The sequence below is a fragment of the Phlebotomus papatasi genome, chromosome 2 (assembly GCF_024763615.1).
Source record: "Phlebotomus papatasi isolate M1 chromosome 2, Ppap_2.1, whole genome shotgun sequence".
Taxonomy (NCBI): Eukaryota; Metazoa; Arthropoda; class Insecta; order Diptera; family Psychodidae; genus Phlebotomus; species Phlebotomus papatasi.
In genome coordinates this window covers 53,939,627-53,961,658 of record NC_077223.1, presented here as the reverse complement: position 1 = coordinate 53,961,658, position 22,032 = coordinate 53,939,627, and the positions used below count along the sequence as shown (strand labels likewise).

At 34.1% G+C, this 22,032-nt stretch overlaps 2 protein-coding genes across 3 annotated transcripts in view; both read left to right on the top strand.

Annotated features, from left to right (window-relative positions):
- LOC129801679 (uncharacterized) overlaps nucleotides 1-17,862 on the top strand; it is a 21,964-nt gene extending 4,102 nt beyond the window's left edge. The window contains exons 3-8 of one of the 2 annotated variants that reach the window (XM_055846951.1): nucleotides 1,110-1,292; nucleotides 1,376-2,494; nucleotides 3,270-3,374; nucleotides 11,298-11,396; nucleotides 14,624-14,743; nucleotides 17,234-17,862. In XM_055846951.1, coding sequence (XP_055702926.1) covers nucleotides 1,110-1,292; nucleotides 1,376-2,494; nucleotides 3,270-3,374; nucleotides 11,298-11,396; nucleotides 14,624-14,743; nucleotides 17,234-17,474 — 1,867 coding nt within the window. In that variant the 3' untranslated portion in view covers nucleotides 17,475-17,862. The remainder of the gene's footprint in view (nucleotides 1-1,109; nucleotides 1,293-1,375; nucleotides 2,495-3,269; nucleotides 3,375-11,297; nucleotides 11,397-14,623; nucleotides 14,744-17,233) is intronic. The other variant, XM_055846952.1, reaches the window with a different exon arrangement.
- Nucleotides 1-22,032, top strand: part of LOC129801718 (rhodanese domain-containing protein CG4456) — an 887,636-nt gene that overhangs the window by 488,484 nt on the left and 377,120 nt on the right. The window lies entirely within an intron of this gene.

Genomic DNA, 22,032 nt, shown 5'->3' with positions numbered 1-22,032 from the left:
TATCGGAATGCAAAAAAAAAATGATGTTTTGGAAAGCTCTCATAGAGCACTACAACCCTTGTGACACCCCAATTTTATCCGATTTAATCGAAGGTCCGATTAATCGAAAAATCGATTTTCGAGTTTGAACAAGTTTTTTGAAAATTTAAGAAAAAAATATTTTTCGAATTTATGCAATCTGTAATTGTTAGTTATCATACTTATTGACCCCGAGAGGTTTTTCCTTATTCAGGTCTAGAAATATTAAAAAAGTCACAATATCTGCAAGGAAGCAGAAAATCGAAAATTCACGATTTTTGACCAAGAATATCTTGGCTCAGGAGTTAATTGGGATCCTGCAAAAAATATCCTAGATTTGGACATTCTTATAGTTTGTAATCATCCACAAGAATCGGATTTTTATCGATTCTAAATAGTCCAAAAAAAATCTTTTTTTCATGGGTACCCAGAGTCCCAAAGGAGACAAAAAAGTTAACCTGAGCGAATAAAATGTACCAGATTCTGAAAGCTATTGAATCCAACACACTTAGAGCTATATCACTCTAAATGTATCTTCCACTGACTATGTTAACCCTTTAGGTTTAGATCATAAGGGGGGTATATTTCAGTATTATTATTTATTTATATTTCAGTAAAATTTATGAAAAACTTTATAAAAATGATTCTAATTAGGTTAATAAAGTTAATAATTAAATAAGATTTTAACATCCACTGATTGAAAACAAATATCCTTTAGATAAATTTATTAAAAGTAATTATTGCCACCCAAAATCTTCATTTTGATCAAAATGCTCTCACAGTACTCACAATTCTGACATTAATAAATTCAAAATGGCCATTTTTCATATCGGTTTGAAAATACCTTCAAACAATTTTTTCCAGACATTTTATTTTCTGAGATTTTCCAGTAAAAAGAACTGGAGCTATAATTATTCCTTGGGGTGTATGAACTCATCTAATATCTACAAATAATGTTTTTTTTTCATGCATCCATATTAGATTCAAGTTCAGGTACTATTGTTGGTAATGGTATAAAATGAATTTAAAGCACATTCTGCCTTAAAATTTAATATTATCTGAACCAAAAAAATTTTGTTGTTGTTTTTTAGCTATCAAAAAATCCGTGGATCAAACCAAACAGGAGATGTTCCTATAAATTATCGCTGCTTTAAGTGTCATAAACCTGGTCATTGGATCAAGAATTGTCCCTTAATTGGTTCGACAGACATGACAGAAATGAAGAGGAACACAGGAATTCCAAGGTCATTTATTGAGCAGCAACAAAATGAGACGTAAGCTCTTCAAGAATTGTTTGCAATATCTCGCAATTTAATAATAATAATAATCGCTTAAAAAAACAATTATACTTTTACAGTTTTCAACAGTCAGTTTTGACACCTCTGGTGGAAAAGACTCAAGAAGTTCCTGAGGACTTAATATGTAGCATTTGCAAGGATCTTTTTACAGACGCTGTTATGATTCCATGCTGTGGTAGTTCATTCTGTGACGAGTGTGTTCGAACTGCCCTACTGGAGTCAGAGGACAATGAATGTCCAGATTGTCACGAAAAAGGTTCATCCCCAGGCTCCCTTATTCCCAATCGTTTTCTAAGAAATTCAGTAAATTCATTCAAAAATGAGACTGGATATAATCGAAAACCCATATCAAAGCCAAAGGAAGCGTTGGTGATACCTCCAGAAGAAGAAAAGCAATTGCCTGAGGAAAAAGAGGATAGTGATTATGAAGACAACATTACTGTAACCGTACCACCTGCCCATCTTCAGTGCCGTGGAGCGTTCCGTGACAGACAAATCAACGGAAAGAGTCGTGGGGAGGATAACCTTGTGAAGAACATGGAAAACGAGCGTTCAGAAACTCCTACAGTGGACGAGAATGACGTTTATGCAGGTTTGAGCGAGGAGCCACATTGTCATCGCCCAGTGGAACGCCCTCAACAAGATGAAATCAACAGACGCTCGCCAAAACCTCATGATAATCAACATTATGGACCATATCGTGAACTACTGCACTCATCTAGCAATTACGCTCAACACGGAAATGAATATATTTCATCTGTCCAACCTCATTACAGTTCTCATCCACGACCTCTGTTCGAGCAGCCGTTCTACGGAAACAATCACAGGATATCCTATCAGAATCGCCCTGTGCCGGGCGGATACCCGCCAAAATTGATACGTTCAGGACCTCCGAGCTCACTGGCATCGGTGTATCAAGGCGTGGCCGCTAAAGTAGGACCGGGCATAATTGATGATCCTCTTGAGGCATTTAATCGAATTATGAGAGAGAAAGAACGAAGGAAAGAACGTCGACGATCTCGGTCTCGGGAAAATGATAACAGACGGTTCTCATTAAGGCGCAGAGTGTCTCGCGGAAGGAGTCCAGAATTACGTCGACTACGATCTAATGAGAGCCGCTTAGTGGATCACAGAAGGAAGAGAAGTAGCTCATACAGTCGCAGTTCTCGAAGTTCAAGGTGAGTTTAATTTTAATGAGATATTAAACTACACAGTAAAAAAAATTACAACCACTATCGTTGGTAATTTTTGCACGAGCGCTATGGTTGTGAAGTTTGTGTATTGGCAAAGTTGTGTATTGTCAATTTTATAAAATGGCTTGTCTATAATTTTGATTGTAGAGCAATTTTGTTCGGTTTATGTGTATTATCTGTGAAAAGTCTCTGTATTAAACAAAGAAAAAAAACAAAAAAAAAGAAAAAAACATGATGAGAGGGTCTGAGACTTGAACCCATAGCCTTTGCGTTGATCGTCTCGCGTTTTCCTGCCGCGCCACGAACTTGCTTACTTCTCTTAAGCAAATGGCCAAGAGTTGCATCGTCAATTTTTCTAATTTACATGATGTTTCCTCTGTTTTCTGTTATTACATAATTATTCCTCATTTTTTACGACTGAGGCATATTTTAAGAGTCCAATGAATGATTCTAGAAGACAATTAGACTGTTAGAAATGCGAAAAATGACTGAAATCTTAGAAAAATTGCAATAGTGAACAATAAAATTTTGACAGTTCTCACACAAATTTTCCCATACACAAATTTCATTACAAAAACTTAATTTTACTAGCATTATGTTAGTATCGTACTACAAATATGATAGTAATTTTACAATTTACAACCAAAATGTTTGTAACAATACACAACTTTTCCCATAGACAACTTTATTTCTCACACAATTTTTTACTGTGTAGTTCTTCTTTTTGCTCTTATACGATTCTTATTATTACTATTTACAGATCCCGCTCCAGATCACCACTTAAGATTTCCAGATCACCTCGGAAGCGCTCTAGAACGCCTAGGAATCGCACTAGAAGTCGGACTCCGTCATTTAGTATCAGTCGGTGTGTATTATTGATGTTTGACTTATTTCAATTTACGTAGAAAAATGTGCTTTTAGCTATTCCTATGTAGTTTATAATTTACAATATAACTGCATATTCAGATAAATAACATTTTTGTTTAGGTTCCCTATATCTCTATTTACAAAAATCGTTCTTATTTTTTTCAAAAGATTCTAATTTAGTCAAACTGTGTGGAGGACATGAGATTTTATGAGATTGTTTAAAATCTCACTTAATATTTGGAACAAAAGTAGTCTTGCAGTAAAATTATTATAGGCTAATTAAGATTTTAGACACGGTTTCAGCGATTTATCAAGGGAATCAAAGTAAAGTTCAAGATCCTTACTTTTAAAAATTCAATGATAATAGATATAATTAAATTTACAGAGCTATTGATTCATGTAAGAATGAATCGCGAGATAGCAGTTTCCACAATCCGATTAGCTGAGATTCTTTACAACCTCAGCTTATGTGGTCACAGCTGAAATGCGATCACGTCAGATCAGGCCAAAATCTTGTATTTACACGTTTTGACACTCATAGATCACGAATATCATATGTGTTAATAATCGATTCTCGTGGACATCCCGTTCCGTCCCGTCCGGAGTACAAACGCTTCTGAAGAGAGAACGGAAAGAGATATCGAAAAGCGGTTTTCGGCAAAGGTTAAATGTCGATAGGTGGGCTAGAAGTTGGTGATGTCAGACCCACCCCCCAACCCCCCCCCCCCCCCCCCCCCCCCCTTCCGCCATTTTGGAATACAGTAGACTCTTCGATATCCGGCACTTCGTTATCCGGGTGACAGCTGCCAAACACTGGCGGTTGATATATTCAAAATTATTTTCACTAAACATGAAGTTTGTCCAGAGTGAATTAAAGTATTAATTAACATTGTATCGAAGAATACATAATTGTGATAAAAAAATGAAACATAAGCCGAACACCATGAAGAAAATTCTCTTTTTCTTTGTCAGACAGAAAATAAATTCACACTGCACAAAATAGAAAAACCGTTGATCATTCAAAAAACCTAAATGTCATTTCCCAGCGAGCACAGTTAGCAGAATAAAATAGGATTTTCAGCATTTTTTTGCTGAATCGGTCTGCTGGCCAATCAGCAGCTCTCGAACAAAAAGTGCTAAGCAAATACATAAAAATGGCACTGTTTAGCGCTCGCAGTGGATGATGGCAGAACTACATACTGCCGGTAGATGGCGCCAGGAAGCATTTACAGTAGAGTCTCCTAAATTCGAACGATCGGGGGGTATTTTTGACATTTCTCACCTCCCAAATTCGAACGATTTTTTCAAAACTAACGAAATTTGTGTGAGATTAAATTGTACTTTGAATCAAATTCCCGTACTTTCTTGCAAGCCTTAGTGGTAAAGTACTTCCTTTTCATTTTACACGACCATAATGTATGTAAACATTCAGGAAAAAGCACATAACTATGATTTTCATTCACCAAGAATACGAAGTTTCTAACATAACCTCAGAATTGCCGTTTTGAATCCAAACGGCGTTCGAATTTGAGAGATTCAGATTTGAGAGACTCTACTGTAGCAGCAAATTTTCTCTTTCATTTTTTTTCTTTTTCTCTCAAAATGTCAAAATGGACTTGGAATTTCCCCTGAAATTATTTATCAACTTGGGGGATATTATAATCACGATTTTTATTACTTATATTATTATAGGAATTATGCTGCGGTATGCTGCCTATAGAGAATGGTCAAATAAGAGTATTAAACATACTCCCGACCAAAAATGTTGCATTTTTTAGTGAATTGCGTCATTATTTTCCCGAGAAAGAAAATTTTTTTTTTCTGAGCAAATATTCAGTCGGGGGTTATAAAATTATTCATTATTTATGAAAAATATGTTTTTTCTTTTGCAAAAAGCATATTTTCCTCAATTTTCGTAATTAAATATTGGCATCTTTCCTGGAACAGCCATTGATGTATTATGCTCACAGTCGGTCACAACTATTGTAATTGATCTTGAAACAGGATTTTTCTACTTTTTTAACTTTTTTATGGTAAATAAAGTTGCAGATGCATTTAAAAAAATCCATTTAAAAGTTGTGACTCCCCCACTTAACTCTTTCGCCTCTTTTGGGACTCTGAGTACTCAAAGCAGCATATGAATACTTTGTGGAAAACAATGTTTTTTTTTTAATTATTCAGAACTGATAAAAATCCTATTCTTGTGAATGATTACAAACTATAAGGATGTCTAAATGTAAAATATTTTTTTGTAGGACCTCAATTAATTTCTGAGCAAAGATATTTTTGATTTAAAAAAAAAAGTGAAATTGGCTTGTAGCATATGCTGCGGTCCGGAAAGAGTTAATGAGTGCAATAATGCCTTTTAAAAATACTACAAAAAATTTCTATGAATACTACAAAATAAAATATAATTGTTTTATCACAATTTAAGTTGAAAAATTTACATAAAAGCGTTTTTGTTTGTTGCGGTAAATGCGGAAAATATATATTTTTTTATGTTATAAAATGTTTTATATTTTACAAGTGAAATAAATGTATGATCCGTGCACGATGCATATGCATAATGTATATGCTGCACTTTTCTATTTATAAATTTTCGATTATAAATTTTCTAAAGCGCATTTTTACGCAAAAAACTACTTTTATTATCGTGGTAAAATAACAAACCAACAATTATCGTTTTTTTTTTAATACTGTACGTATTCTTTTTTAAATGAAAAATTTATTCAATTTGATGATTCATTTTTTAATTTAAAATGATATGCATTTATATTTTTTAGAAGAGAGTTTTTAAATACCTTTAAAGTCAGGAAAATATGCTAATTTGTTGGAAATCATTTCAAATAATTTTGAGTAGACTGTGTATACCATTAAATAAAAATTATAGAGGCTCTAAATTCTATATGTTCTTGATCTTCTTGGTATTTCCATGAGGTTCCGAAGTTTTTTTCAATATTTCTCGAATTTAGAATTCATTAAATATCAAAATATCTTGAGAATTCCCAAGAATTTCTTGGGTTATTAATCTTCTAAAATCACAGCGGACAAGAATTCTTGGCAATGCAATTTTAATTTAGGTGTAGTATATTTTTTTTATAAATGAATTCACAATATTTTTTGATAAAATTAGACAAAAAAAATTAAATTTATTGGTCGGAAAAGGTTTAAGAATACATATTATTCAAAATATATTATAAATATGATTTTTTAAAATTTTTGTGAATTTTAAATTTTTTGCTTTATTTTTTAATGTGAAATGTGGTTTTTGTAAGAATCATAAAATTGTAATAATGGAAAAGGTTAACCTTAGCATCTACTCAACTCAGCAAAGACAAAAACCAAGTGCATTAAAGTCTCTCACTCGATTGGGGAAAAAGAATAACTTTGACTAATTGCCACTGCGATCGCTAGTGTAACTTCGAGGTTAGCAGAGCTCAGCTGAAAAAATATATGTTTTCAGCTGATTTGAAAAAGCTTAGCATTTGGTGCTCGCTGGGTTTGTCCCCCATTCAGCCGGATATCGAAGAGTCTACTGTACACCCACATTTTGTTTTCTCGATAACACAGCCTTTATAGCCGGGCCTAAGAGATTTCGATTAAAAAAAAAAACAAGGCCCCCCGCCAGACCCTCCTGACCCGAGCTAAAAGGGGTTAAAGATTCAGTTTGTCAGAATTTGAAAAATGTTGGTGTTTTGGAAAGCTCTAGTGCTTTAATACTACAACCGTCATGACATCCCAATTTCATGCGATTTAATTGAGGGTTCGATTAATTGAAAAGTCGATTAGACGATGCTTTTTCTTTAAATTTTAGTACGTTGTGGCTGACGTTGAGACCTTTCTAACGGTACTGCGACTGCTACTGAACCCCGACCCATACTATATCTAAATGGACCGAACTCTATTTCTAATGTTTTTAACCGATTTTAAGGATTATTTCTTTTTTTGGCCGTCTGCACTTAGACTATTCAAAATAGAAAATGACCAGTAATAGGCGATCTGGAAATGCGTGCAACTCGGGGTACTAACAAGGCAACTCGGAATGCGTTAAAATTTGATTATGAGTTGAATTTTGGGCATAATGAAACGCGTCGAGTCAATTTTACCCATTTCGGTCGCCAAGAACAGTATGCTCGAGACGATTCTTTATACCACCAAAATTCAATTCACAATCAAATTTTCACGCATTCCGAATTGCAAGCACTCCGAGTTGTACACATTTCCAGGTAGCCTGTAAAGAATCTCAGCAAATATAAGCTTATCTGGGCTTATCACTGGTAATTTTTTTTTAACTTATCACAATCCAGGCTTCCAAATAAGAGACCTTCCCCCACAAGTCAACATTCTCTAGTCTTACCCGAATCATCCATGCCCCTCCAAAAACATAATTTTGTGACTTTATTTTAAGATTGTCCCTAGCGATTTCTATTATTTTCGGATATAATTTTGTAATTAGTCTAGCTGAACATTAATCTATCTACATCTTCAGCGGTTAAGTCGCCACATTCAATGTTAAAAGTCAACCACCCTGGAGGGCCTTATTTTCACCCGATTTGGGCAAATCGACTTGTCAGAATATAACTCGACTAAGTCGATTTTTTTTTGCAAAATTCGTTTTTTCGCTTTTCGGGTACTCCGTGACACCCTCTACCTTCCTTGTGAATGTTATACCGGAAAGTTAATTATTCCCAAAGTTTAAGGGGTTTCAAATCTTAAAAACCCTATACCCAGCATGTAGAATCTCCGCTTGAAATCGCTCTCCTGTAAATTCGGCCATTCCCGACTTATTCGTTTTATATTCCGAGCTGCCAAAATTTGTTTTTTTTTGTGAAAGATTATGATATTCAAATTTCTACTGCATTGGTCACAATCGGCAGTGAATCGGAAAAGTAACGGTAATAGCTCTATTAGAAAAGTACCGTTTTTTGCGTTCCCAGTCTTCTGACACATATAAAATTCAAACAGTAAGAGTTATCGACTTTCGGTCTTCGATGACCTCTCTAAAATGACATAATCTCGTAACTAAATTCTTGAGAATTATTCATGTCCTTAATGTCTAGTTGATAACTTAGATCTGTGAAGAATACTCTAAATAACTTTAATGGGAAAGAGACAGAGGTGTGTACTGGTGTTCCAGAAAGTGTTCGGTGGTACCACGGGTAGGTGGAAAAAGCATGGATATACAATTTTCTTTTTCCTGGAAAATTGAATTATTTTACATTATGCTTATTCGTCTTAATATGCAGTCTATACCCAAGGCTATAACACTGGTGTAACCAACGTTTTTTTTAATTTAACATTTTCTCCTGTCAAAAGACTACACAGTACAAAAATTACAACTAAAATAGTATGGGTATTTTTTTGCATCACTATTTTAATGGTAATTTTGACAAACGTGTAATCTTTGAAACGTGTAATTTCCCGCGTATAATCTCTTGCGTGTATTTTTTGCGTGTAATATGCAGAATGTAATCTAGAATTCTGTGTAAAGTGGTGCGTGTAAAATACAAAAACTTGTAATTTCCAAAGTGTAATTTTATTTTCCTGTCAAATATTTTCACAAAATAGAAATTTTTTCTCGCTCCTACATTTTTTTTTCCATTTTCATCAGATGATGTCTCAAGCCGAGTACTAGGGATGATTTTATTTTGTTGATGATGATGAGCGAATCTGTAAAAGGAGACAATTTTTATAAGAGATTGAAATAGAAAATTTGCTGTTCCGGGAACACGACCATGAACAGACTTAGAAGAAAATAAGAAAAAAAAGCTGAAACCTTAAGTGCTCTGCTATCTTCCTTCATTGCTCCACCAGCTATTCCTCCTTCATGTCCTTACAAATTGCTGAATTCGGTCTTCCTGTCATTCCGTCAGCCTCTTGACTTTTATCCCGTCTTGTTGTCCATCCCCGTAAACTTTTCCTCTGTGAATAGAAAATAAACCAAATTGTATGAAAATGGGAATGACGTGAACGCGTGATAATCACAGATTGTCTGTAGGGAAATTGTTCCCGGAATGGCAGAAGTGCGACTGGAGAAATTCCATACTGGACAAATGAGCTTAAGATAAATCAGTTGTGCATGCGGGGATCACTGAGGGATGAATTTTGAACTCACTTAAGATCACAAGAGCGCACTACAGAACACTGACTGAGAGAAATCGTCTTTTCCGGGAATAATACGTGGAAAAGTTTGGAACACGTTCAAAACCTGTTCAAAAAATTGCAGATTTTTGCACCGGTTTTTTAAAGGATTTCTCTGTAGGGTTGATGATCACTCTGGGGGCTACTTTGGGGCCATCAGTGGCCAGAAACTGCCCTTTTAGACAGAAAATTTGTGAGTAAAATGACGCCCCGCAACCAGACATTTCATCATATTGGATTTTTTTTCACTATTTTTCGCAATAACACTTGAAAACCCGCACTGAGGAGATGCATTTTACTTTTTACTTAAAGGCCTCTACACATTGGGAGCAATTTTTGTCAAAAATTGCATTTTTGACAGAATTTTGATGTTTCTGCCTACAGCACTGCAGCCAATTTCCTTCAAAAAAGCAATTTTTGACAAAAAATTGTTCTCAATGTGTAGACACCTTAAGGGATTTGGTCGTTTTTAAACAAAATTAGGGCGTAAAACTCGGAAAACAAAGGAAAATACTCACCAAAGTGGATGCTTCCTGCAGCTGTCAAACTGTAATGGCGAATTTACACGTTTTCGATTACACGCACGAAATTTTGCACATATCAAGCCTGAAAACGGCTCTACATGGACGTAAAGTTTGAGGCTTCTATCTCTCATAGTTTTCGAGATAATCGTCTTTAAAGATTTTCAGACACTTTCATGCATTTCTCATCCAATTTTATTAATTTTCAAGTGAAATTTTGCACATATCAAGCCTTAAACAGGCTCTAAATGGATGTAAAACTTGAGGCCTCTATCTCTAACAGTTTCCGAGATAATCGTCTTTAAAGATTTTCAGACACTTTCATGCCTTTCTCATCCAATTTTCTTAATTTTCAAGTGAAATTTTGCACATATCAAGCCTGAAAGCGGCTCTACATGGGCGTAAAGTTTGAGGCCTCTATCTCTCATAGTTTCCGAGATAATCGTCTTTAAAGATTTTCAGACACTTTCATGCATTTCTCATCCAATTTTCCTTATTAATAACGATAATATGTTACATAGAGTTTAAGAATTTTTTGCAATTTGCAATATTGATGTATAAATCGTTCGAGTTTGCCACAATCCAAATTTTGCAATGAAGGAATTGCACCTCTATATAAGCTAAGTTAATGATAAGACAAGATCAGCTTATATAGAGGTGCAATTCCTTCATTGCAAAATTTGGATTGTGGCAAACTCGAACGATATTTATACATAAATAATGCAAATTTCGTTTAATAATTCTTAAACTGTATGTAACATATTATCGTTATTAATAAGGAAAATTGGATGAGAAACGCATAAAAGTATCTGAAAAACTTTAAAGTTGATTTTCTCGGAAACTATGAGGACTAGAGGCCTTGAACTTTACATCCATTTAGAGCCGTCTGTAGGCCTGAGGTGTGCAAAATTTCACTTGTTTCCGAGATAATGTATTTTAAAGATTTTCAGATACTTTTATTCATTTCTCATCAAATTTTCCTTATTAATAATGATATTATGTTACATACGGTTTAAACGAAATTTGCAATATTTATGTATAAATATCGTTCGCGTTTGCCACAATCCAAATTTGCAATGAATTGCTAATTATAAGCTGATCTAGGCTTATCATTGGCTTGAAAGTTGTAAGTGTACTAATTGTGTTGTAATTAATGAAAATTAATATTAGCTGACAAACTTTAAACCTCTCTCCTTAAAAGTCTCTTTGGAGCCGAAAACATAGTCTGAACGTATCTCTTATTTTATTATCTGTTGTAGGTCGAGATCACGTTCAGTTACACCAGCTGGGCGATATAGAGAACGAGGGCCACAACATAATCGATTCCATAGATCACCACATTCACGATCACCTCCTAGGTTAGTTTGTCCAAATGGCCATATTATAATTTTTAATTCTCTTATTATCTAATACAATATTTTTAATTTCCTCTTATCTCTTTTCGCTCAAAAATTGCATGTTTGAACAATTTGCAAAGTATGGGGCGTTTTGCCATCCCTTTTTACTAAAAGAAATTTATAGAGCTTTGATCGTCGATTCACTAGGACTAGACTGTAGTTACAGTAGGTGTCAAAAGTTTGTTGCCTCATGTATGTTCGGGAAACCAGGTGCAAAAAATTATAGAAAAAATTGCTTTTTAAAATTTTTCTTTTTGCAAATTAGTAGCCTGTTATCCGTAGATCTTATTTATATATGTCGAAAAAAATATTTCATTTTATTTCATATTGCCAGCAAAAGATATAAGAGCAGACTTCTTGGGCATCCAAATGATCTCGCTGGTCGGTTGGCAATAGACGAGGGATCGAATTGAAGGCTCACGAGGGTGAGACCTTCAGACCTATTCCTGCTTTTATAGATTCAGGAATTAATTTGGGTTGATACCTGAGATCAACCAGCAAGTCGCCTGTCTTATTTGTTTTATCCCTCATAAAGTTCATTGCACTCCCTTTTGTATTTATGTGCAGATTGCTTTATAAAATAAACATCAAAAAAATTTATTTCATATAAAAAATTATTGTTCTCCAAAAGTTGTTCATTTTTCATGCGCCAAAAGTTTATTGCCTCATTTTAAAAGTTACTCACAAGGGTAAAAAACATGCAACTAACTTAAAATAAACCGGCCATATTTTGAGTTTATGTCATTTGAGAGGCCAATGGTGCGTTTGGACATTTCTAATGTGTTTGAAAGTGATAATAAATAACAAGAAATAATCTGTTTTTTTTGATAATTCATAAATCAAGTTAAAATGGCATGTTAGACGGAGTTAAAAGGTGGAAAATCATCCACAGATACTGCCGGTATGAATCTGCGTCGTTAATTGTCTAATTTTATAGAAAATCACTAAAGGTTATACATAAAATATTCAAATATTATATTAATGAGGTACGAGTACATCTGAAAAAAGCTACTGGTAGACCTAGAGTATCGACTCAGAGGGTTGATAACAGCATTGCAAGTATCTCTGATAGTGACCCAATGATGTCTGCTTCATAAATAATGAGTAACTTTTCAAATGAGGCAACAAACTTTTGACGCATCATGAAAAATGAACAACTTTTGGAAAACAATATTTTTTTCATATGAAATAAAATGAAATATTTTTTTTCGTAATAAATAAGATCTACGGATAACAGGCTACTATAATTTGCAGAAAGAAAAATTTTAAAAAGTAATTTTTTTTAAATCATTTTTTGCACCTGGTTTCCCGAACATACATGAGGCAACAAACTTTTGACACCTACTGTAACTCATAAAGTGGTGGAATTAAATATAATTCCACCCTATAGGGTAAGTGTGCCAAATCTCGGCATAGTTGCATGCAAGCGTCAAAGTCTCAAGTTTGAAATGTAATATTTTAAATAAGGTAAAGTACCCTTTATTCGACCGGTTCCTCTATTCGACCGGTAGATTTATTTATTCAATTTAATTATATTTGCTATAATATTTTGTGTATGATCTAACATTAATAGGTCAATTATTCTTTAAATAATACGAATCAGTGACAAATTCATAGAAATCGATGAAATTTACCATCAAATATTCAAAAATTGACCCACCGGTCGAATAGAGGAACCCGGTCGAGTAAGGGTACTTTACCTTACAAATTGATTTTTTTATTCTTTCTTTTGTAAGAGTGTTGCTTGGAACCTTGTAAAGAGTTTACCGTCTTTATTTATTCCAAAATCATTCTTAACACATTTTAAATTGAATAAAAATATAGACATAGCTTTGGTGCCCTATTTCGGCCACCTTCATTCTCATAGTTCCTTGCTCTTCGGGAATTCTTCCAGTGCTTTTTCACGTCTTCTCGTTTGTCAAAGCTACATTTTTTGCTATTCTTTTGCATTGTATAATCTCTAGAGTATGTAAAAACTTAAAATTCATGGAAATTCGAGGAACAAAAAAGATGGCCGAAATTGCAAGCTGGCCGGAATTTGGCACACTTACCCTAATCCTTAAAGAAACTCAACAAAAGGGGAGTTTTGTTCCAAAACAAAAAACTGTCCAAGGTTGTGTGAGTCAATTTCTCTCGGCTACTAAAGAGCTCGCGGGCGTGAATGAGAATTTCAAAAATTGGCCCTCAGATGTCTGTTTAAATACCTTCTTGTTCTAAGAAATGTAAGCTGAGTCCTTTGGTCAGGGGGGAGAGTAATATATGGACATAAATTTACATTATTGAGAATAATTAGTCTTATTTGTAGGCAATTTTATATTTAAAATTAAGAAATTTAAAAACCTAAGGTTTAGAACTAGAATAAACGCAATTATGATATTATTATAAATTATAAAATTATTTACTTATTATTTTATTGTAATTGAAGGTTACTTATTTTACGTATTACATACTAGTTATATGTATAAACCTTTCCTTAAACCCTCTTTAACCCTTTAAAGGGGAATCAGTGGCGCAATAGGCAAGACCGTTGGCTCTTGGGCGGGTCGATTCCCCGACTCGACTCACTGTTGTGAGTTCGAGTCCCGCCCGGTGCAACGATCTGAATGTCTGATTTAGACAATTTTCACATGTACAATAACGTAATATCGTAATTACGTAACCGCCTCGCCCACCAACTCCGGGAGCATGGAAGAAGCATTCACCACACTACGGGAAGGTGCTCCTGGGCAGTCTACAATGGACTTAGCAGATTCTTCCAACACGGGATATGACATTGTAAAAATGATTACCTTGTAATAAATATCTCGATACGATTAATAATAATAACTCTTTAAAGATGATTGGGTCACCGGTGACCCAAAAATGATATTTTTCCTACGTCCATCTAAAGTCGTGTTTTGCTCAAAAAAGTCAGAAACATGATTATTTCTGATACTCGATTTTTTGGCTCTCTCGTCCTTAGTTAAATGAACCAGCTATACGTGTAATGATTGACAAGTTAAACAATGTCTTCTAAATCTCTACACATTACATATATTAATATTATTCATTAATCTATATCTTTTATGTCGGTGTGAAGTGTCATGTCATACCATTGATATTTCATAATTCAATACCAATCCGTGCCTTATATTGTAAACCTATAATTTATAAATAACATAATTATATGTTACTATGACATCTTCTAGGCATCGAATGAGAGAGCACCGACGAGATGAAAGAAATGAAAGGAGCGATTGGAAGGACAGAGATAATTTATCAAGAGACAATTACCGTGACAAAACTCCGCAACATGGAGGTTATTCAAGGTAAGTTTCTTAATCGTTATTTTCTTAAAAGCTGAAAGGCTGTGGTATATCTGAATCTACCCATCTTTTTATGAATTTAAGTTTATTGTCGATTAGATTGAGAATTGTCAAAGATCATCTTTCCTCATAAAAGTGTTTCCATTGATTTTACAGTAGTCAATTTATAAGAGAAACTGAGTTAGGATTCATATATACAGTAAAGTCCGAAAGCCAGTACTGTAAAAACAGTTAATATCTCAGGATGAGCAGAGCACCCCGGATCGGTATGTCAAGAGACATGTGCCTCAATTCTGAGACCAAGATCAAAACCAAGAAAATTTCAAGATTTTGGTATTCTGAAATCAAAAAATCAAGATCAAGATGTAAAATCTGTCAAATGTCTTGGACTTAAATTCCAAGACACAAACCGTGTGGATATCAAGATTTGCAATTCTGGAACCAAAATATTTCAAGATTTCAAGACGTCAAATTCCATGTTTTCTTGAAATAATTCGAAGAACCTCTCGGAGGTGCTTGGAATTTTCAAGATACTAACAATTTGAAGAGTTTCATGCGGAAATCGTTTTTGATGAAGAAAGTTTCTATAAGAGATGATACAAAAAGAGAATGACTATGAAAAATACAATGTTTGATCTTTAAATTTAATCCCAATGGTTCAAAACGTTCTAGATGTACGTTTTGAAATACAACACCCTAAGAATACCTGCAAAAGAATGACATCTTGCATAAGCATTTCAGGGTTTATCACACGTCACAAGTTTTGTGTGCATTTCTTTTATTCCCGATAATATCTTGTCATATATTATATAATACAACCTATAATTATTTTTTCTAATTTAATATGGCGAAATTTCAATCAATTCGGCAAAAAAATGAAGATATTTGTTAGAAAGGACGTTTCGTTAAGTGTGGAAAATCTTGAAATCTTGGTTCTTAGCTAAGATATTTTAAGTTCCATAAATGCTTCGCGTCAGAATATGAAATTTTGATTTTAGAAATACACTGCTCGCTTTGTAATCCGGATGATTGGGAGACAATATGATAGATGTCCGCTTCGTACTCCGGATGGATTTCTTGAATTCGTTCAACGGTTCGAAAATATAATACAAGTTTTTTTTTTGTAGAATTAGAATAAAAGTTTTAAAAAGAAGCTTAAAAAGACATAATTCGAGAATTTTATGCTATTAGACTTCAATTATTAAACAAAAACATCACAGGATAATTCATTTTCATTGCTGAACACACATGCATACATAACCTCAAAATTATTTTATATGTAACCGTCGGTAACTCGTCCAGATTACGCCGATCCGGATTAGAGAGCGGGCACTGTATTTGATAGCTTGAAATTTTGATTTTGATCTTGGTCTCAGAATTGAGGCTATGGTCGATATTTAGTTGAAAAGGGACAGATAATCCTAATCGGCTTATGTAGGTGAGATTCTTAACGTGAGCTAATTCGGAATGCATGCAAATTTCCTTTAGAGCTGAAGTTGCGGGACACCTCAGTTTTCGTGAATCAAATTCGTGAAATTATACAAATTTTGTATTTAAACCAAAATATCAAGGATTTGTATGAACTGACTGTGGTGAAATGTAGAACAAAATGTTCTCTATAATCTTGCCGTAAAACTAGATCTCATCGATTACTCAGAAGGCGAAATAATCGAGGTTGTTTGTTTCTGAACTCATTTTTTTGCCCAACGCGCCCCAAGTGTTCATTTGATAAACTTCAACTATATTAAAGAATTATTGTATTTTGTGAGGCTTTCCATTTCAACTTCTCAAATGATCACAATATTAGGTTTAATAATCTTTATAACGAAAATTGAAATATTTAATTGATTTATTATCATGTTTTTAAGATGTCCCACATTCTAGACTGCTTGGTCCCACTTTCCAATCTGTCTCGCTTTCCACATTTTACCCTATTATTTTTATTATACTAAAATTTCATCGAAATCGTTTCATTAACACAAAAAATGCAGTCCGGTCAGTCAAGACATTGTTGATTATAGCGATTATAGTTCCAGTCAGGCAACACTACCGAGGAAGGAGTGCGACTCACCGTTGGAAAGGTCTCGACAACATACTAAAATTTAAAGAAAAGCTTCGTCTAGTTTTAGAAATAGAATTTTCGAAAATCGATTTTTCTATTAATCGGACCTTCGATTCAATCGGATGATATTGGGGAGTCAAAATTTTTTTCAAATTCTGACAATTATAGCCGTAGATATGGCCATTTGAAAATTGATTTTTTGACAAAGGCTGAGATTGTAAAGAATCTCAGCTAAAAATTTTAAGCACATTTTTTGAAGTCACTTGCAAACACCTCACCTACGATAAGGTTATCTGGACTTATCACGCGTTTGGCTTTAGATATGATTTTTTTTTAGAAAAAATAATTTTGAGGGATTTAGGCAGATTTTCTTTGACAAATATATCACCAGGTATCTATAAATATATCTATCACAAATCTTATATTTTAAGGGGAAACCGAGGATATAGCCGAAGTACTCGTGGCCGTGGAAGCAGTACCTATGGACAACGTGTAGAACGTCAACCGTTACTACCACATCCTTCTCCTCAACAACCAGAAATTGATCCCTACTATCGACAATCCTCTACAGCAATACCCATTGGATTCTATCCTGATAATCAATACCAGAGGTTTGTTTTTGAATTATTATTATTTATTCAAGAAACCCACCCTTTTCCCCATTATAGATAAGATTAGGCACTTTTATTAATATCGTGCCGTATAGTTTAAAGTGAACATTTCAGATGTAAATTAGAATTTTAATTGAGCAATTAAGTAGTACACGATTTTTTTTCTAATATTGATGTACGTTGCCACTTCCCCTTCTAACATCACAAGTTCATAAAACCACCGCTAGGGGCGCTATTTTTAAAAAGAAAATATTTCAATTTTCTAAGTTAAATAACTCAAAAATTCCTTTGTGCATCGGGCTGAAATTTTAGTATGTTGTAGCCGATGATTATACCTATCAAACAAAAAAATACTTAAGTCGATCCATAACCCCTGACCCGAGCTATAAGGAGTCAAATTTCGAATATTGACCGGCCTCTATCTCCGGTTCTAATTAACATTTTGAGCTAAGTTTTGGGTTTTTGGTTTCATTTCGATGAGTAGTTTCAGATGGAAGTTCAAAAAGTCACCACAGGTGGCGCTGCGATAGCGTCAAAATTCATCAAAATTCAAACTCATTTTTCTCAAAAACGGCATTATGCAAGTTAATAAAATTTTAGAGTATTGTAGTCTAGTCTATGGCGTTTCCAAAAAGTGGCATGAGTTCGCTGGGGTTATAATGGAACCGGAAATATGAGGGGTCAAATCTCACAAAATTCAAAAAATCATATCTCCGGTTTTATTTGACCGATTTTGATGAGTGAGGACTTAAACGAAAGATATCACCAAATGCTACAACTTTCTAAACATTTGAACTTCATAGGACCAACACCAGGGGGCGCCACAGTTGAAAAACCAATTTCAATATCACATAATGTCAATTATATCGACACGTGCTGAACCGATTTTGATGATTACTTCGATATAATTGTAGAGGACATTTGTCTCTATATTTCGTCCATACATCATTTTGCGGTCAGATAATGCGATCTGTTCGATTTTGTCGTTTAAATGTGAAAAAAAAAACATCTAAAACCATGAAGGGTACCCCTATGGTCGTCTTGAGATGGATCGGCCCATATATATATATATATATATGGACCAATCCATCTCAAGACGACCATAGGGGTACCCTTCATGGTTTTAGATGTTTCTGAAATTTACATATGTTAAAGTACACCATAAAATAATATACCCCTATTTTTTTTCGTCTGAAAAAAATTCCTGGCCGGAGCTACATGGCGTCAAAGATGACGCCTCGCGCTTCATTCCTCAATTGCGATTTTTAGCAAATATTTTAAAATGCTCTATTTCGGGAACGGATTGAGATTTCTTCTTACTCTTTTTTTTATTTGAAAGATAATTTTATACTCTTTGAAACGATATACTTGATTTTGCATTATCTGCTTAAGTTTTTTTTGTAACGGTATTTTAAAAAATTTTTGAAAAAAATTAAAAATTAATTTTTCTCAAAAACCCCATTCTCAAAAATTTTGATTTTTTTACTGTTGATCAGTAACATTGAGTACTACATTCCCTGAAAAGGCGAGCTTCCACTTTTGCACTTACTTTTTTTTAAAAATATTTGAAAAATTACCATATTTTCAAAATTAAACATAACCAGTTAAACTCAAAATTTTGAGTTCAACTTTTCAGGGAATATAGTACTCCACAATACTTATAAACAGCCAAAAAATCAAAATTTTTCGAAATCAAGTTTTTGAAAATTTTTTTTTTGAGTTTTAAATAAAAATGTCTTTTATTGACAAAAATAAGCCTTTAAATCATATTAAACACATGTACTAATTATGTTTTTTTGTTTTCTTTTAGTTTTTCAAAAAAAAAATTTGGAATTTTTTTTGGATTATTTTTGAAAAAATTTAAAAAAAATTTTTTTTGAAATTCCGTTTAAAAAAAATCTACATATTGACACATGTGTCAAATGTATCTTAAAGTTTGATTTTTGTCAATAAAAGACATTTTTATTTAAAACTCAAAAAAAATTTTTTTTTTTCAAAAACTTGATTTCGAAAAATTTTGATTTTTTGGCTGTTTATAAGTATTGTGGAGTACTATATTCCCTGAAAAGTTGAACTCAAAATTTTGAGTTTAGCTGGTTATTTTTAATTTTGAAAATATGGTAATGTTTCAAATATTTTTAAAAAAAGTAAGTGCAAAAGTGGAAGCTCGCCTTTTCAGGGAATATAGTACTCAATGTTACTGATCAACAGTAAAAAAATCAAATTTTTTTAGAACGGGGTTTTTGAGAAAAATTAATTTTTAATTTTTTTTTAAATTTTTTTAAAAGACCGTTACAAAAAAACTTAAGCAGATAATGCAAAATCAAGTATATCGTTTTAAAGAGTATAAAATTATCTTTCAAATAAAAAAAAGAGTAAGAAGAAATCTCAACCCGTTCCCGAAATAGAGCATTTTAAAATATTTGCTAAAAATCGCAATTGAGGAATGAAGCGCGAGGCGCCATCTTTGACGCCATGTATCTCCGGCCAGGATTTTTTTTCGGACGAAAAAAAAAGGGACAGATAATCCTAACCGGCTTATGTAGGTGAGATTCTTAACGTGAGCTAGCTCGGAGTGCATGCAAATTCGATTTAGAGCTGAAGTTGGGAGACGCCATTCAGTTATCTTGAATCAAATTCGTGAAATTATGCAAATTTTGTATTTAAACCAAAATATCAAGGATTTGGATGAACTGGCAGAAAAGTAATATATGGGTGAAATGTAGACCAGAATGTTCTCTATAATTTTCCCATAGAACATGATCTCATCGATTACTCAGAAGCCAAGATAAGCGAGGTTTTTTGTTTCTTAACTCGTTTTTTCATCCAGAGTGCCCCAAGTAGTCATTTGTTGAGCTTCAACTATTTCAAAGAATTGTTGTATTTTGTGGGACTTTCCATTTAAAACCCTATTAGGTGAGATTCTTAACAAAATCTCACCTACTATAATCCTAACAAAATTTCATGTCGTCCGATCGACCTCAAATTTGGCCAAAATGTGTTTCGCCACTTCCTGATTCCGAATATATATGTGGCTAAGTTACGTTCCCGGCCGGCCGGCCGGCCGGCCGCTCTTTGGAGCTTAATAGCTCCTAAACTAAAAAAGATATCGACTTGCGGTTTTCGGCAAAGGTTATATATCGGGTGAAAATTGCAACTTGGTGCATAGACCCCCCACCCCCCCACCCCTCCTTCCGCCATTTTGAAGACCCCCCTTTTTTGTTTTCTCAATAGCTCCGCCCCTATGGCATTCAGCGGACTCAAATTTTAGTATGTTATAGCTGGGCCTTAGAGCTTTCCATCAATACCAAACTTAAGGTCCCCCGACCCCCCTGACCCGAGCTATAAGGGTCCAAAAAAAATTTCTTAAAATGGCCATAACTCCGGTTCTAATCATCAGAATTTAAAAAGTGAGGGCTTTTTGGAAAGCTCTCATGAAATGCCACTTCCCCTTCTAACATCGCAAGTTCATAAAACCACCGCTAGGGGCGCTTTTTTTAAAAAGAAAATTTTTAAATCTTAAAAGTTAAATAACTCAAAAATTCCATTGTGCATCGGGCTGAAAATTTAGTATGTTGTAGCCGTTGATTATACCTATCAAACAAAAAAAACCTTAAGTCGATCTAAAACCCCTGACCCGAGCTATAAGGGGTCAAAGTTCGAACATTGACCGGCCTCTATCTCCGGTTCTAATTAACATAGCGACCTAAATTTTACCTTTTTGGTTTCGTCTCGATGAGCACTTTCAGATGGAAGTTCAAAAGGTCACCACAGGTGGCGCTGTGATAGCGTCAAAATTCATCGAAATTCAAAGTCACTTTTCTCAAAAACGGCATTGTGCAAGTTAATGAAATTTTAGTATGTTGTAATCCAGTCTAGGACGTTTCCAAAATGGTGCGTATGCGCGCTGTGGTTAAAACAGAACCGGAGATATGAGGGGTCAAAGTTCACAAAATTCAAAAAATCATATCTCCGGTTCTATGTGACCGATTTTGATGAATGAGGGCTTAAACGAAAGATCTCACCAAATGCTACAACTTTCTAGAATATTTGAACTTCGTGGGACCAACACCAGGGGCGCCACAGTCGAAAAACCAATTTCAATATCACATAACCTCAATTATCTCGACTGTCGCTGAACCGATTTTGATGATTACTTCAACATAATTGTAGAGGACATTTGTCTCTACATTTCGTCCATACATCATTTTCCGCTCAGACTACGCTATCACTCCGATTTTGCCGTTTAAGTGTGAAAAAATGATTTTTCCAATAATAACGCTTTGAAATCACTCAGATGCCAATTTGACTGCCTCTACTCCACCAAGACACTTAAAATAGGGTTTTAAATGGAAAGTCCCACAAAATACAACAATTCTTTGAAATAGTTGAAGCTCAAAAATGACTACTTGGGGCACTCTGGATGAAAAAACGAGTTAAGAAACAAAAAACCTCGCTTATCTTGGCTTCTGAGTAATCGATGAGATCATGTTCTATGGGAAAATTATAGAGAACATTCTGGTCTACATTTCACCCATATAACACTTTTCTGTCAGTTCATCCAAATCCTTGATATTTTGGTTTAAATACAAAATTTGCATAATTTCACGAATTTGATT